Source organism: Haematobia irritans, chromosome 3, assembly GCF_050003625.1.
Source record: "Haematobia irritans isolate KBUSLIRL chromosome 3, ASM5000362v1, whole genome shotgun sequence".
NCBI classification, from domain to species: domain Eukaryota; kingdom Metazoa; phylum Arthropoda; class Insecta; order Diptera; family Muscidae; genus Haematobia; species Haematobia irritans.
In genome coordinates this window covers 82516193-82531932 of record NC_134399.1, presented here as the reverse complement: position 1 = coordinate 82531932, position 15740 = coordinate 82516193, and the positions used below count along the sequence as shown (strand labels likewise).

Sequence of the window (15740 nt, the reverse complement as noted above, 5' to 3'; positions counted from 1 at the left end):
CGTAAATACAACAAATATATACTTGAAATATTCTCACGTTGGTAATCCTGCATTTGTTACACATATATTTGTGCCTGCCGACATTTTTTTTATCTGGCAAATATTTTATACTTTATACATATCGATAATCATTTATTGTTTTTGTGTACCTAACGGCTAGACCACTTTCCAAGGAGAATAAGAAGCAGCATTTACTCGTCATTGTCTTCCAATATTTTTTTTTTTTTACTCTTTATGTTCCATTCCATCATTTCCACTCGTTACATTTACTCGTTGCTGAATGCAAAATTATTGTAAACAAACAATTGGAAAGAATAATTTATTTTTTTTTTTTTCACGAAATGAGACATATACATGGAATTGGCGAGTAGGAATTTCACTTTATCGGAAGAAACTTAGGAGATGTGGTGTACATATATACGCCCTCAAGTCATTATTTCATATGTCATTGGGGGACACTGAACAACGAAAGTATTCATAGGGTTGTTTTTTCTTTACTTTCCAATCCATATTTAGTTTGAAGCAATATTTGCTTTTTATATATGAAAGGGGACATTTACGTTCTTCCAGGAATTCTTGGCAAAGGTAAAAATTTTGTATGATTACACTTTTATGCGAATATAAGAGTTGTGTGCTACATCAGATCTTTGAACATCCTTCATCCAATTTCTCATTAATCGGTCTTATATCTTTCCCGGGTTGTGGATATTATACGATTCACTGCCACAACTCTACTTCGTCCCAAGTTTATCTGTATTATCCTAGTTGATCCCATATTGTTCGCAGGAGATAATGGCGTTGGATAGGTTCATCAGGGCTAACGATAAATTGGTCAAATTCGAGCAAGAGCTCACCGAACAGGTCATATCGGAATCGAGTGTGTTTGCTCTTGAAGTTCATCGAGACGAGTTGAAGGCCATATGGGTAACGATCAAGACATTGTACGAAAAGTGTATCGATGAGCTTGACGAGGAAGATGGAGTTGAGAATGGCGAAAAAACTAAAAAGATGCAGACTAGAACCCAAACTCGGACCGATAAACGAAAAGACGCGGATTCAGATTCCGAAACAGACTCCGATCAAGAGGGTTCTGAACTCGACAGCATAAACGCTAGATTCCATAAGTCTTATGACACATATGTGATGCTTGTTGCAAGGATAAGTTCCGATATTCACTCCAGATCTAGGACCGAAGTAACATCCCAGGTCACGTCCTCACGCAGTAGCTTCCATTTGCCTCCTTGTGACACCGAGTCCTTTAGGGGCGACTACCAGTCTTGGCCATCCTTTCGAGACATGTTCTCGGCTATATATATACGTAACTCGAGTCTTTCCAAAGTACAAAAACTGTTTCACCTACGTAACAAGACAAAAGGCGAAGCCTTCGACATTGTAAATAAGTGTCCTTTGACAAATGGCGGGTTTGACATCGCCTGGGCGAGTTTACAGGAAAGATTTGAAAACAAACGTCTACTCGTTCACAGCCAATTACGTATACTTTTTAATTTGTCACCAGTTGGTTTAGAATCTGGTGAAGAGATAAAATGTCTCCAACGTGACATAAATTCATGTATTTCCTCCTTAGAACTATATGACATTGATATATCGTCCTGGGATGCTATATTAGTATATATCTGTTCAACGAAGCTCCCTAGAACTACCTTGTCATTATGGGAACAATCGCTTCAAAATAAGAAGGATATTCCCAAATGGTCGGCTCTCAATGACTTTTTGTCCAACAGATTCCAAACATTGGAAACCGTTAGTGAAATCAATTCTCACCACAATTCGAGGAAGTCTGCCATATCACATTCCACCACAAAACCGTCAAACCCATCCGCTTCTAAAAAGATAAACAGCAACCATGCTCAAGTTTCTTCCAATCAAACAACCACAATATCCTGCAATCTGTGTCCATACGAGTCCCATCCTATTCGTAAATGCCCAAAATTTCTTTCAATGTCTGTCGACGAGAGATTATCATGCATTCGAGACCTTAACCTTTGCATAAATTGTTTTTCCCGAGGTCACTCGATTAAGAAGTGTAAGAGTTGGTATAATTGTTCCTTCTGTCGTAAAAGACATAACTCTCTTTTACATCGAGAACCCATAGCGCAGTCCAATGATACGACTCCTAATCTCACTAGCTCACTACAGTCCACACATTCCAATATTCAAGTAGAGTCTACTCATTCGGCTGAGCCATTTAATCAACCGTCCACCAATGTCCAATCTTGCTTCGCCGTACATGCTCAAAATGTTCTCTTGGGAACAGCTGTTGTTAAAATTAGACATTTGGGTTTGGAATATCTCGTACGAGCTTTAATTGACTCTGGTTCACAGGGAACTTTTGTTTCTCAGAAGATTTTTGATCTTCTTAAACTACCATTCCATCCGATAGAGGCCGAAATTTCGGGGTTAAATGGGGTTACCTCGGCAAACGCAAGGAAGCTTGCTTCATTTTCCATAAGCCCTCGATATGATTCCGATTTGGAGTTAAAGGTTAAGGCCTTAGTGGTTCCCGGGTTGTCTGGCAATCTTCCTACACGTTCGATCTCGCCACACATTTTAAAGAATTTCCCAAATTTACAATTGGCAGACCCAAAATTTTATGAAAGCTCCCGAATTGATCTTCTTATCGGAGCTGATGTTTTCAATCAAATTCTACTCGATAATATACGGCGTAATATTTGTGGCTCATTAATTGCTCAGGAGACGGTTTTCGGCTGGATAGTCACTGGACCTATCCAGAACAACACCAATGTATCCTCCTATTCCACCATAGTCTCATATTTTACTGAGACAACTCTGGAAAAACAGCTTAAGCGTTTTTGGGAGGTGGAAAATCTTCCGCAAAATCCTCTGCCATCCTCTGCCGACGAGTATTGCGAAAAGCTGTATTCAGATACTACTACACGAGATTGTGATGGTAGATACATCGTGTCGCTTCCCTTTAAGGAGCCATTTTTAGATAAATCGATTCAATTGGGACAGTCAAGGGCTATTGCTTATGCACAATTCGTCAGAAACGAACATCGTTTGTTAAAAATTCCTGATCTTAAACACAAGTATGACACTGTTATCCAGGAATACTTGGATCTACGTCACATGGAAGCTGTTGCTTCTCCCCCGTTAGATGGGCATTCTGAAAACTACTATCTTCCCCACCATTCTGTTATGAAGCCAGAAAGTACCACGACTAAGGTCCGAGTGGTATTTAATGCGTCGTGTCCAACTTCTTCTGGCAAGTCCTTGAACGATATACTTTATCCAGGTCCTGTGCTCCAAAGGGACATAACTATACTTCTTTTGAAATGGCGTTTCTATCGTTATGTGTTTAGTGCCGACATCGAAAAGATGTATAGGCAGATAAAGGTGAACTCAAGGGACACTCCTTTTCAGCGTATTCTTTTTCGTTCGGATCCTTCGGGTCCAATCCATGACTACGAGCTTAAAACTGTTACGTTTGGTGTAAATGCGGCACCATTTCTAGCAATAAGGACATTGTTGCAACTAGCTGCCGATTCCAAAAGTAGATTTCCATTGGCAAGTGAGATAATTGAAAACGACATGTATGTCGACGATATCATTACTGGTGCCCATAACATGGATTCGGCTCTTGTTGCAAAAAAGCAACTGATTGCAGCACTTGACTCTGCTTGTTTTCCTCTTCGAAAATGGGCTTCAAATTCTACTGAAATCCTGAGTGACATGCCAAAACAACACTTGTTGAAGGAAGACTTTCTGAGTTTCGAGGATAGTAGCCAGACGAAAACATTGGGTGTGCGTTGGAACGCAAAATCTGATCGTTTCATATTTTCAACTAATGTATTATCCCATAGAGCTGAGTATACTAAGCGGCAGGTTCTAGCGGACATCGCTAAAATTTTCGACCCAGCTGGATGGCTGGCTCCCATAGTAATTCTTGCTAAGATACTGATGCGGAAAATATGGCTTTCTGGTGAAGGCTGGGATGAAAACATTTCACATGATTGTCTTCGAGATTGGAAAAAATTTCGTGACAGCTATTCCATGGTCGAGAGCATACAATTACCACGATGGGTTTCATACTCCCCCACATGCAAGATAGAGTTCCATGCGTTTTCCGATGCATCCGAAAATGCATACGCAACAGCTATATATGTTCGAGTTCTTTTGGAAAACAATTCAATATGTGTTAATTTGCTAGCCTCCAAATCTCGAGTTTCCCCTGTGAAAACCCTTTCTATTCCCAAACTCGAGCTTTGCGGAGCTACTCTTATGGCCGAAACAGTCGATTCCATTATTCCTTCTATGAAGATCCCTAATGCCGAAATTTACAAATGGACCGACTCGACCATTGTGCTTGCTTGGTTGCAAAGACCACCATGTCATTGGAAAGTGTTTGTAGCGAATCGAGTTTCTATTATAGCAAATAAAATCGGGACGGACAAATGGCTTCATATAAATACTGCTTATAATCCTGCGGATTTAGCCAGTCGTGGTGTCTATCCACAGGATCTTATTAATAATAGCTTGTGGTGGCATGGGCCAGAGTGGCTTCAAAAACCGGAAGATTGTTGGCCTTCTAACGCGAATTCTTTCCACGATACCGACCTCGAAAAGAAGCCTGTATGTGTACACATGACAGTTCTTCCAGATTCCGAAGACATTTTACAAAGATTTTCATCCTTCAATCGGGCAATCCGAGTTTTGTGTTATGTATATAGATTTATTCACAATACGAGTTCGAAGTATGTGTCCTGTAATCATCCCACAAGATCCTTGTCAACACAAGAGGTGTTAAAAGTGAAAAATTGTCTAATTATGCTTGCACAAAAGAAATTTTTTCCTAAGGAGTATCAGGCACTGTCACAAAAACGCGACGTACCAAAAACATCATCTATTCTGAATCTTAATCCATTCCTGGATAGTAATGGCTTAATCCGCTCATTGGGTAGACTCGTTTACTCCCCCTCTCTAGACTACGATGAGAAACACCCAATTATTTTGTCCTATCACTCCTATTTTACAAAGCTTTTGGTTCAATTTACGCATGTACATGTCTCCTTGCATGGGGGTAATCAAGAGGTTGTTAATCTTATCCGAATGCAGTATTGGGTACCCCGATTGAGGAACCTGGTGAAATCTGTAATCCATAGCTGCAAAATCTGTGTCCTTCACAAAAAGAAAACACTGTCCCAAATGATGGCCGCCTTGCCCCCAGAACGTACCACGTTTCATAGACCATTTTATTCTACTGGTATAGATTTTGCGGGCCCATTCGATATAAAAAGTTTTATTGGAAGAGGCTCCAGACTCACCAAAGGCTATGTCTGTCTCTTCGTGTGTTTCGCTACTAAGGCAATACACCTAGAACTGACTTCCTCCTTATCTACTCCTGTTTTTCTAGCGGCTTTCCAAAGATTTATTTCACGAAGGGGATGTCCTAGACACATATATTCCGATAATGGTACCAATTTTGTTGGTGCCTCGAAAGAAATTAGCAGGAATTTTCTTGAGGCTTCCCGTTCAGGAATAATTTCACAATTCATCCATCAAAATGTGTCCTGGCACTTTATTCCACCCGGTGCTCCACACATGGGCGGCTTATGGGAAGCCGGCGTTAAAAGTTTTAAGACACATTTCAAAAAAGTCTCTGGAGGTTTCAAGTATTCATTCGAAGAATTTTGTACTCTTTTGGCAAAAATTGAAGCTTGTCTAAACTCTAGACCGATTTCAACTATGTCTGAAAATCCAGGTGACTTAAATCCTCTCACTCCAGGACATTTTCTGACCGGAAATGCCATTCTAGCTCCACCAGAACCTATTTCAGACGATCGTCCAGAATCCATAGTAAATCGGTGGCAACGGGTGAAGGTCCTGCACCATCATTTTGTTCAGAGATGGAAATCTGAATATTTAAAGGAACTTCACAAAAGAAATAAGTGGAAGCAACCGGAGAAGAATATTGACATCGATTCTATTGTGGTAATCCGTGACGAAAATACATCTCCAAATGAATGGAGAATTGGGCGGGTCACACGGTTTTTTCCCGGAAAGGACAACCGCGTTCGAGTAGCTGAATTGTACACACAAAAGGGAGTTATAACGCGCCCTATTGTAAAACTCGTTATTCTTCCAACTCAATGACATTGTTTTTTGCTGTTTTATTTTTCAATTTATTTTCAGATTAAATAAGTTATATTTTCCATCCTTTTTTGAGAAAAAAAAAAAAACCAAAAAAAAAAAAAAAAAAATGCCTCGGATTATAACAAACCGTCCGGCCGATTCGAATCAAGCTCTCAATAGACGGCAACAGAAATCATTTCAGTGTCGGGTTTGCTCAAAACATCATCCATTGCGATTTTGCCATAAATTTTTATCACTGGATTCCAAAAAGAGGCAAAAGGTTGTAGAACGCTATAAATATTGCAAAAATTGTTTGGCTCATCGACATTCCCAAGCAAGATGTTTTTCTAAAACAGGATGCCACAAATGTCATCGCCCACACCACACACTACTACACCGAGACTCTGCATCATCTCATGAGAATGATCATATTGAAAACCATTCAACAGAATCTGCCATAGCACCTAAGTTTCAAACACCGCTCATTACCATCTTACCAACTGCTACAGCAAAACTTGTTCACGATGGCCGCCTACATTCTATACGGCTTCTCATCGACACTGGCTCTTCTGTTAGCCGTATATCGAAAGAGGTCGTAACGAAATTCGGTATCGTAACTAATCGTCTTGGAGACTCCCTTATGTGTCAAGTGACTATACGCTCTCATTCAAATCGACAGTTTCGTATTACGGCTGTAATGCGTGTGGATAATCGCATAAGCATGAGAACACCTTCGAAATCTTTGCCAGGACCTTTAAAGGATAAGTTCGTTAATCTTGTACTAGCAGATCCTTGTTTTTCCGAAACTGGTGCTATTGAAATGATTTTGGGTGCCGACCTCTACCCTAAAGTTATGCTAGCTGGAATAATACCTAATATTGATGGAAATTTAATGGCCCAAAATTCAACACTAGGGTGGCTTATATCAGGCAACTGCCCATTGTAACTCAATATCGACTATTTGAAATATTTTTTGTAATATTTATGAAATTTTCTGAAGCAAATGATTTTTTTTTTTTTACAAACCTTATTAATTTAACTAATCATAGCTTACGAACGAACAAGAATGAAATTAATTACTATTATTATTACTTTTTTTTTGATGGTACCCATCAAGGGGCCCGGAATGTCTAGTTTTGGAATCTCTATAATATCATACTTGCAATTTGAAATATATTTTAACTCCAGATGTCGTTAAGAATACTTTCGTTAACTTTTGGATTGTATGAATTTTGTTACGATATTTACATTAGTTGGTAATACATAAATTGAATAAAAACTCACTTGCGATTCAACCACGAAACGACTCACTTGGTAAGACTTTTTTTTCCTCCCTTGCTGGTCTAAGTACAATTGCAAACCATCCACTTTCTTCCTTTTCCTTTCATGTGGACCGAATTTGGAACATTGTTCGAGGTGATATTTCATCTGACCTATATCAGCTAATCGATTCTATTTTTTCTCCATTCTTTTGTGACTACTCAAGAAAAAAGTCCCACACGTTCATGGGCAAAAGAAGTTTTTCATATAAAAATTTTAATTTTTTGAGGTTTTGGGTGGATTTTTCAATTTTTTGGGGGTGGTCACGAATTAAAGTCCTTCTCGCTCTAGGACGCATATTTAAGGAGATATGGGCAAAAGAAGTTTTTCATATAAAAATTTCAATTTTTTTAGGTTTTGGGTGGATTTTTCAATTTTTTGGGGGTGGTCACGAATTAAAGTCCTTTTCGCTCTAGGACGCATATTTAAGGAGATATGGGCAAAAGAAGTTTTTCATATAAAAATTTCAATTTTTTTAGGTTTTGGGTGGATTTTTCAATTTTTGGGGGGTGGTCACGAATTGAAGTACTTTTCGCTCTAGGACGCATATTTAAGGAGATATGGGCAAAAGAAGTTTTTCATATAAAAATTTCAATTTTTTTGAGGTTTTGGGTGGAGTTTTCAATTTTTTGGGGGTGGTCACGAATTAAAGGCCTTTTCGCTCTAGCACGCTTAGTTTAGGAGATATGGGAAAAAGAAGTTTTTCATATAAAAATTTAAATTTTTTTAGGTTTTGGGTGGATTTTTCAATTTTTTGGGGGTGGTCACGAATTAAAGTCCTTTTCGCTCTAGGACGCATATTTAAGGAGATATGGACAAAAGAAGTTTTTCATATAAAAATTTCAATTTTTTTAGGTTTTGGGTGGATTTTTCAATTTTTTGGGGGTGGTCACGAATTAAAGTCCTTTTCGCTCTAGGACGCATATTTAAGGAGATATGGGCAAAAGAAGTTTTTCATATAAAAATTTAAATTTTTTTAGGTTTTGGGTGGATTTTTCAATTTTTTGGGGGTGGTCACGAATTAAAGTCCTTTTCGCTCTAGGACGCTTAGTTTAGGAGATATGGGCAAAAGAAATTTTTCATTTAAAAATTTAGTTTTTTGAGGTTTTGGGTGGATTTTTCAATTTTTTGGGGGTGGTCACGAATTAAAGTCCTTCTCGCTCTAGGACGCATATTTAAGGAGATATGGGCAAAAGAAGTTTTTCATATAAAAATTTCAATTTTTTTAGGTTTTGGGTGGATTTTTCAATTTTTTGGGGGTGGTCACGAATTAAAGTCCTTTTCGCTCTAGGACGCATATTTAAGGAGATATGGGCAAAAGAAGTTTTTCATATAAAAATTTCAATTTTTTGAGGGCTTGGGTGGATTTTTCAATTTTTTGGGGGTGGTCACGAATTAAAGTCCTTTTCGCTCTAGGACGCATATTTAAGGAGATATGGGCAAAAGAAGTTTTTCATATAAAAATTTCAATTTTTTTAGGTTTTGGGTGGATTTTTCAATTTTTTGGGGGTGGTCACGAATTAAAGTCCTTTTCGCTCTAGGACGCTTAGTTTAGGAGATATGGGCAAAAGAAGTTTTTCATATAAAAATTTTAATTTTTTGAGGTTTTGGGTGGATTTTTCAATTTTTTGGGGGTGGTCACCAATTAAAGTCCTTCTCGCTCTAGGACGCATATTTAAGGAGATATGGGCAAAAGAAGTTTTTCATATAAAAATTTCAATTTTTTTAGGTTTTGGGTGGATTTTTAAATTTTTTGGGGGTGGTCACGAATTAAAGTCCTTTTCGCTCTAGGACGCATATTTAAGGAGATATGGGCAAAAGAAGTTTTTCATATAAAAATTTCAATTTTTTTAGGTTTTGGGTGGATTTTTCAATTTTTTGGGGGTGGTCACGAATTAAAGTCCTTTTCGCTCTAGGACGCATATTTAAGGAGATATGTGCAAGAGAAGTTTTTCATATAAAAATTTCATTTTTTTTTAGGTTTTGGGTGGATTTTTCAATTTTTTGGGGGTGGTCACGAATTAAAGTACTTTTCGCTCTAGGACGCATATTTAAGGAGATATGGGCAAAAGAAGTTTTTCATATAAAAATTTAAATTTTTTTGAGGTTTTGGGTGGAGTTTTCAATTTTTTGGGGGTGGTCACGAATTAAAGGCCTTTTCGCTCTAGCACGCTTAGTTTAGGAGATATGGGAAAAAGAAGTTTTTCATATAAAAATTTCAATTTTTTTAGGTTTTGGGTGGATTTTTCAATTTTTTGGGGGTGGTCACGAATTAAAGTCCTTTTCGTTCTAGGACGCATATTTAAGGAGATATGGGCAAAAGAAGTTTTTCATATAAAAATTTCAATTTCTTTAGGTTTTGGGTGGATTTTTCAATTTTTTGGGGGTGGTCACGAATTAAAGTCCTTTTCGCTCTAGGACGCATATTTAAGGAGATATGGGCAAAAGAAGTTTTTCATATAAAAATTTCATTTTTTTTTAGGTTTTGGGTGGATTTTTCAATTTTTTGGGGGTGGTCACGAATTAAAGTCCTTTTCGCTCTAGGACGCTTAGTTTAGGAGATATGGGCAAAAGAAGTTTTTCATATAAAAATTTTAATTTTTTGAGGTTTTGGGTGGATTTTTCAATTTTTTGGGGGTGGTCACGAATTAAAGTCCTTCTCGCTCTAGGACGCATATTTAAGGAGATATGGGCAAAAGAAGTTTTTCATATAAAAATTTCAATTTTTTTAGGTTTTGGGTGGATTTTTCAATTTTTTGGGGGTGGTCACGAATTAAAGTCCTTTTCGCTCTAGGACGCATATTTAAGGAGATATGGGCAAAAGAAGTTTTTCATAAAAAAATTTCATTTTTTTTAGGTTTTGGGTGGATTTTTCAATTTTTTGGGGGTGGTCACGAATTAAAGTCCTTTTCGCTCTAGGACGCATATTTAAGGAGATATGGGCAAAAGAAGTTTTTCATATAAAAATTTCATTTTTTTTAGGTTTTGGGTGGATTTTTCAATTTTCGGGGGGTGGTCACGAATTAAAGTCCTTTTCGCTCTAGGACGCTTAGTTTAGGAGATATGGGCAAAAGAAGTTTTTCATATAAAAATTTTAATTTTTTGAGGTTTTGGGTGGATTTTTCAATTTTTTGGGGGTGGTCACGAATTAAAGTCCTTCTCGCTCTAGGACGCATATTTAAGGAGATATGGGCAAAAGAAGTTTTTCATATAAAAATTTCAATTTTTTTAGGTTTTGGGTGGATTTTTCAATTTTTTGGGGGTGGTCACGAATTAAAGGCCTTTTCGCTCTAGGACGCATATTTAAGGAGATATGGGCAAAAGAAGTTTTTCATATAAAAATTTCAATTTTTTTAGGTTTTGGGTGGATTTTTCAATTTTTGGGGGGTGGTCACGAATTGAAGTACTTTTCGCTCTAGGACGCATATTTAAGGAGATATGGGCAAAAGAAGTTTTTCATATAAAAATTTCAATTTTTTTGAGGTTTTGGGTGGAGTTTTCAATTTTTTGGGGGTGGTCACGAATTAAAGGCCTTTTCGCTCTAGCACGCTTAGTTTAGGAGATATGGGAAAAAGAAGTTTTTCATATAAAAATTTAAATTTTTTTAGGTTTTGGGTGGATTTTTCAATTTTTTGGGGGTGGTCACGAATTAAAGTCCTTTTCGCTCTAGGACGCATATTTAAGGAGATATGGGCAAAAGAAGTTTTTCATATAAAAATTTCAATTTTTTTAGGTTTTGGGTGGATTTTTCAATTTTTTGGGGGTGGTCACGAATTAAAGTACTTTTCGCTCTAGGACGCATATTTAAGGAGATATGGGCAAAAGAAGTTTTTCATATAAAAATTTCAATTTTTTTGAGGTTTTGGGTGGAGTTTTCAATTTTTTGGGGGTGGTCACGAATTAAAGGCCTTTTCGCTCTAGCACGCTTAGTTTAGGAGATATGGGAAAAAGAAGTTTTTCATATAAAAATTTCAATTTTTTTAGGTTTTGGGTGGATTTTTCAATTTTTTGGGGGTGGTCACGAATTAAAGTCCTTTTCGTTCTAGGACGCATATTTAAGGAGATATGGGCAAAAGAAGTTTTTCATATAAAAATTTCAATTTTTTTAGGTTTTGGGTGGATTTTTAAATTTTTTGGGGGTGGTCACGAATTAAAGTCCTTTTCGCTCTAGGACGCATATTTAAGGAGATATGGGCAAAAGAAGTTTTTCATATAAAAATTTAAATTTTTTAGGTTTTGGGTGGATTTTTCAATTTTTTGGGGGTGGTCACGAATTAAAGTCCTTTTCGCTCTAGGACGCTTAGTTTAGGAGATATGGGCAAAAGAAGTTTTTCATATAAAAATTTTAATTTTTTGAGGTTTTGGGTGGATTTTTCAATTTTTTGGGGGTGGTCACGAATTAAAGGCCTTTTCGCTCTAGCACGCTTAGTTTAGGAGATATGGGAAAAAGAAGTTTTTCATATAAAAATTTAAATTTTTTTAGGTTTTGGGTGGATTTTTCAATTTTTTGGGGGTGGTCACGAATTAAAGTCCTTTTCGCTCTAGGACGCATATTTAAGGAGATATGGGCAAAAGAAGTTTTTCATATAAAAATTTCAATTTTTTTAGGTTTTGGGTGGATTTTTCAATATTTGGGGGTGGTCACGAATTAAAGTACTTTTCGCTCTAGGACGCATATTTAAGGAGATATGGGCAAAAGAAGTTTTTCATATAAAAATTTCAATTTTTTTGAGGTTTTGGGTGGAGTTTTCAATTTTTTGGGGGTGGTCACGAATTAAAGGCCTTTTCGCTCTAGCACGCTTAGTTTAGGAGATATGGGAAAAAGAAGTTTTTCATATAAAAATTTCAATTTTTTTAGGTTTTGGGTGGATTTTTCAATTTTTTGGGGGTGGTCACGAATTAAAGTCCTTTTCGTTCTAGGACGCATATTTAAGGAGATATGGGCAAAAGAAGTTTTTCATATAAAAATTTCAATTTTTTTAGGTTTTGGGTGGATTTTTAAATTTTTTGGGGGTGGTCACGAATTAAAGTCCTTTTCGCTCTAGGACGCATATTTAAGGAGATATGGGCAAAAGAAGTTTTTCATATAAAAATTTAAATTTTTTAGGTTTTGGGTGGATTTTTCAATTTTTTGGGGGTGGTCACGAATTAAAGTCCTTTTCGCTCTAGGACGCTTAGTTTAGGAGATATGGGCAAAAGAAGTTTTTCATATAAAAATTTTAATTTTTTGAGGTTTTGGGTGGATTTTTCAATTTTTTGGGGGTGGTCACGAATTAAAGTCCTTTTCGCTCTAGGACGCTTAGTTTAGGAGATATGGGCAAAAGAAGTTTTTCATATAAAAATTTTAATTTTTTGAGGTTTTGGGTGGATTTTTCAATTTTTTGGGGGTGGTCACGAATTAAAGTCCTTCTCGCTCTAGGACGCATATTTAAGGAGATATGGGCAAAAGAAGTTTTTCATATAAAAATTTCAATTTTTTTAGGTTTTGGGTGGATTTTTCAATTTTTTGGGGGTGGTCACGAATTAAAGTCCTTTTCGCTCTAGGACGCATATTTAAGGAGATATGGGCAAAAGAAGTTTTTCATATAAAAATTTCAATTTTTTTAGGTTTTGGGTGGATTTTTCAATTTTTGGGGGGTGGTCACGAATTGAAGTACTTTTCGCTCTAGGACGCATATTTAAGGAGATATGGGCAAAAGAAGTTTTTCATATAAAAATTTCAATTTTTTTGAGGTTTTGGGTGGAGTTTTCAATTTTTTGGGGGTGGTCACGAATTAAAGTCCTTTTCGCTCTAGGACGCATATTTAAGGAGATATGGGCAAAAGAAGTTTTTCATATAAAAATTTAAATTTTTTTAGGTTTTGGGTGGATTTTTCAATTTTTTGGGGGTGGTCACGAATTAAAGTCCTTTTCGCTCTAGGACGCATATTTAAGGAGATATGGACAAAAGAAGTTTTTCATATAAAAATTTCAATTTTTTTAGGTTTTGGGTGGATTTTTCAATTTTTTGGGGGTGGTCACGAATTAAAGTCCTTTTCGCTCTAGGACGCATATTTAAGGAGATATGGGCAAAAGAAGTTTTTCATATAAAAATTTCAATTTTTTTAGGTTTTGGGTGGATTTTTCAATTTTTTGGGGGTGGTCACGAATTAAAGTCCTTTTCGCTCTAGGACGCTTAGTTTAGGAGATATGGGCAAAAGAAGTTTTTCATATAAAAGTTTCAATTTTTTTAGGTTTTGGGTGGATTTTTCAATTTTTTGGGGGTGGTCACGAATTAAAGTCCTTTTCGCTCTAGGACGCTTAGTTTAGGAGATATGGGCAAAAGAAGTTTTTCATATAAAAATTTTAATTTTTTGAGGTTTTGGGTGGATTTTTCAATTTTTTGGGGGTGGTCACGAATTAAAGTCCTTCTCGCTCTAGGACGCATATTTAAGGAGATATGGGCAAAAGAAGTTTTTCATATAAAAATTTCAATTTTTTTAGGTTTTGGGTGGATTTTTCAATTTTTTGGGGGTGGTCACGAATTAAAGTCCTTTTCGCTCTAGGACGCATATTTAAGGAGATATGGGCAAAAGAAGTTTTTCATATAAAAATTTCAATTTTTTGAGGGTTTGGGTGGATTTTTCAATTTTTTGGGGGTGGTCACGAATTAAAGTCCTTTTCGCTCTAGGACGCATATTTAAGGAGATATGGGCAAAAGAAGTTTTTCATATAAAAATTTCAATTTTTTTAGGTTTTGGGTGGATTTTTCAATTTTTTGGGGGTGGTCACGAATTAAAGTCCTTTTCGCTCTAGGACGCTTAGTTTAGGAGATATGGGCAAAAGAAGTTTTTCATATAAAAATTTTAATTTTTTGAGGTTTTGGGTGGATTTTTCAATTTTTTGGGGGTGGTCACCAATTAAAGTCCTTCTCGCTCTAGGACGCATATTTAAGGAGATATGGGCAAAAGAAGTTTTTCATATAAAAATTTCAATTTTTTTAGGTTTTGGGTGGATTTTTAAATTTTTTGGGGGTGGTCACGAATTAAAGTCCTTTTCGCTCTAGGACGCATATTTAAGGAGATATGGGCAAAAGAAGTTTTTCATATAAAAATTTCAATTTTTTTAGGTTTTGGGTGGATTTTTCAATTTTTTGGGGGTGGTCACGAATTAAAGTCCTTTTCGCTCTAGGACGCATATTTAAGGAGATATGTGCAAAAGAAGTTTTTCATATAAAAATTTCATTTTTTTTTTTAGGTTTTGGGTGGATTTTTCAATTTTTTGGGGGTGGTCACGAATTAAAGTCCTTTTCGCTCTAGGACGCATATTTAAGGAGATATGGGCAAAAGAAGTTTTTCATATAAAAATTTAAATTTTTTTAGGTTTTGGGTGGATTTTTCAATTTTTTGGGGGTGGTCACGAATTAAAGTCCTTTTCGCTCTAGGACGCATATTTAAGGAGATATGGGCAAAAGAAGTTTTTCATATAAAAATTTCATTTTTTTTTTAGATTTTGGGTGGATTTTTCAATTTTTTGGGGGTGGTCACGAATTAAAGTCCTTTTCGCTCTAGGACGCATATTTAAGGAGATATGGGCAAAAGAAGTTTTTCATATAAAAATTTCAATTTTTTTAGGTTTTGGGTGGATTTTTCAATTTTTGGGGGGTGGTCACGAATTAAAGTCCTTTTCGCTCTAGGACGCATATTTAAGGAGATATGGGCAAAAGAAGTTTTTCATATAAAAATTTCAATTTTTTAGGTTTTGGGTGGATTTTTCAATTTTTTGGGGGTGGTCACGAATTAAAGTCCTTTTCGCTCTAGGACGCATATTTAAGGAGATATGGGCAAAAGAAGTTTTTCATATAAAAATTTCAATTTTTAGGTTTTGGGTGGATTTTTCAATTTTTTGGGGGTGGTCACGAATTAAAGTCCTTTTCGCTCTAGGACGCATATTTAAGGAGATATGGGCAAAAGAAGTTTTTCATATAAAAATTTCAATTATTTTAGGTTTTTTGTGGATTTTTCAATTTTTTGGGTTGGTCACGAATTAAAGTCCTTTTCGCTCTAGGACGCATATTTAAGGAGATATGGGCAAAAGAAGTTTTTCATATAAAAATTTCAATTTTTTTAGGTTTTGGGTGGATTTTTCAATTTTTTGGGGGGTGGTCACGAATTAAAGTACTTTTCGCTCTAGGACGCATATTTAAGGAGATATGGGCAAAAGAAGTTTTTCATATAAAAATTTCAATTTTTTTAGGTTTTTTCAATTTTTTGGGGGTGGTCACGAATTAAAGTCCTTTTCGCTCTAGGACGCATATTTAAGGAGATATG

The 15740-nt window shown here is 36.1% G+C and overlaps 1 protein-coding gene across 1 annotated transcript; it reads left to right on the top strand.

Annotated features, from left to right (window-relative positions):
* Nucleotides 1–792: 792 nt before the first annotated feature.
* On the top strand, nt 793–6132 carry LOC142231015 (uncharacterized). Its single transcript, XM_075301634.1, has one exon. The coding sequence runs from the start codon at nt 793–795 to the stop codon at nt 6130–6132; it is 5340 nt and encodes a 1779-aa protein (XP_075157749.1).
* Nucleotides 6133–15740: the final 9608 nt, after the last annotated feature.

Coding starts and splice junctions, on each gene's coding strand:
- LOC142231015 (XM_075301634.1), top strand. CDS start 793: ATGGCGTTGGATAGGTTCATCAGGGCTAACGATAAATTGGTCAAATTC.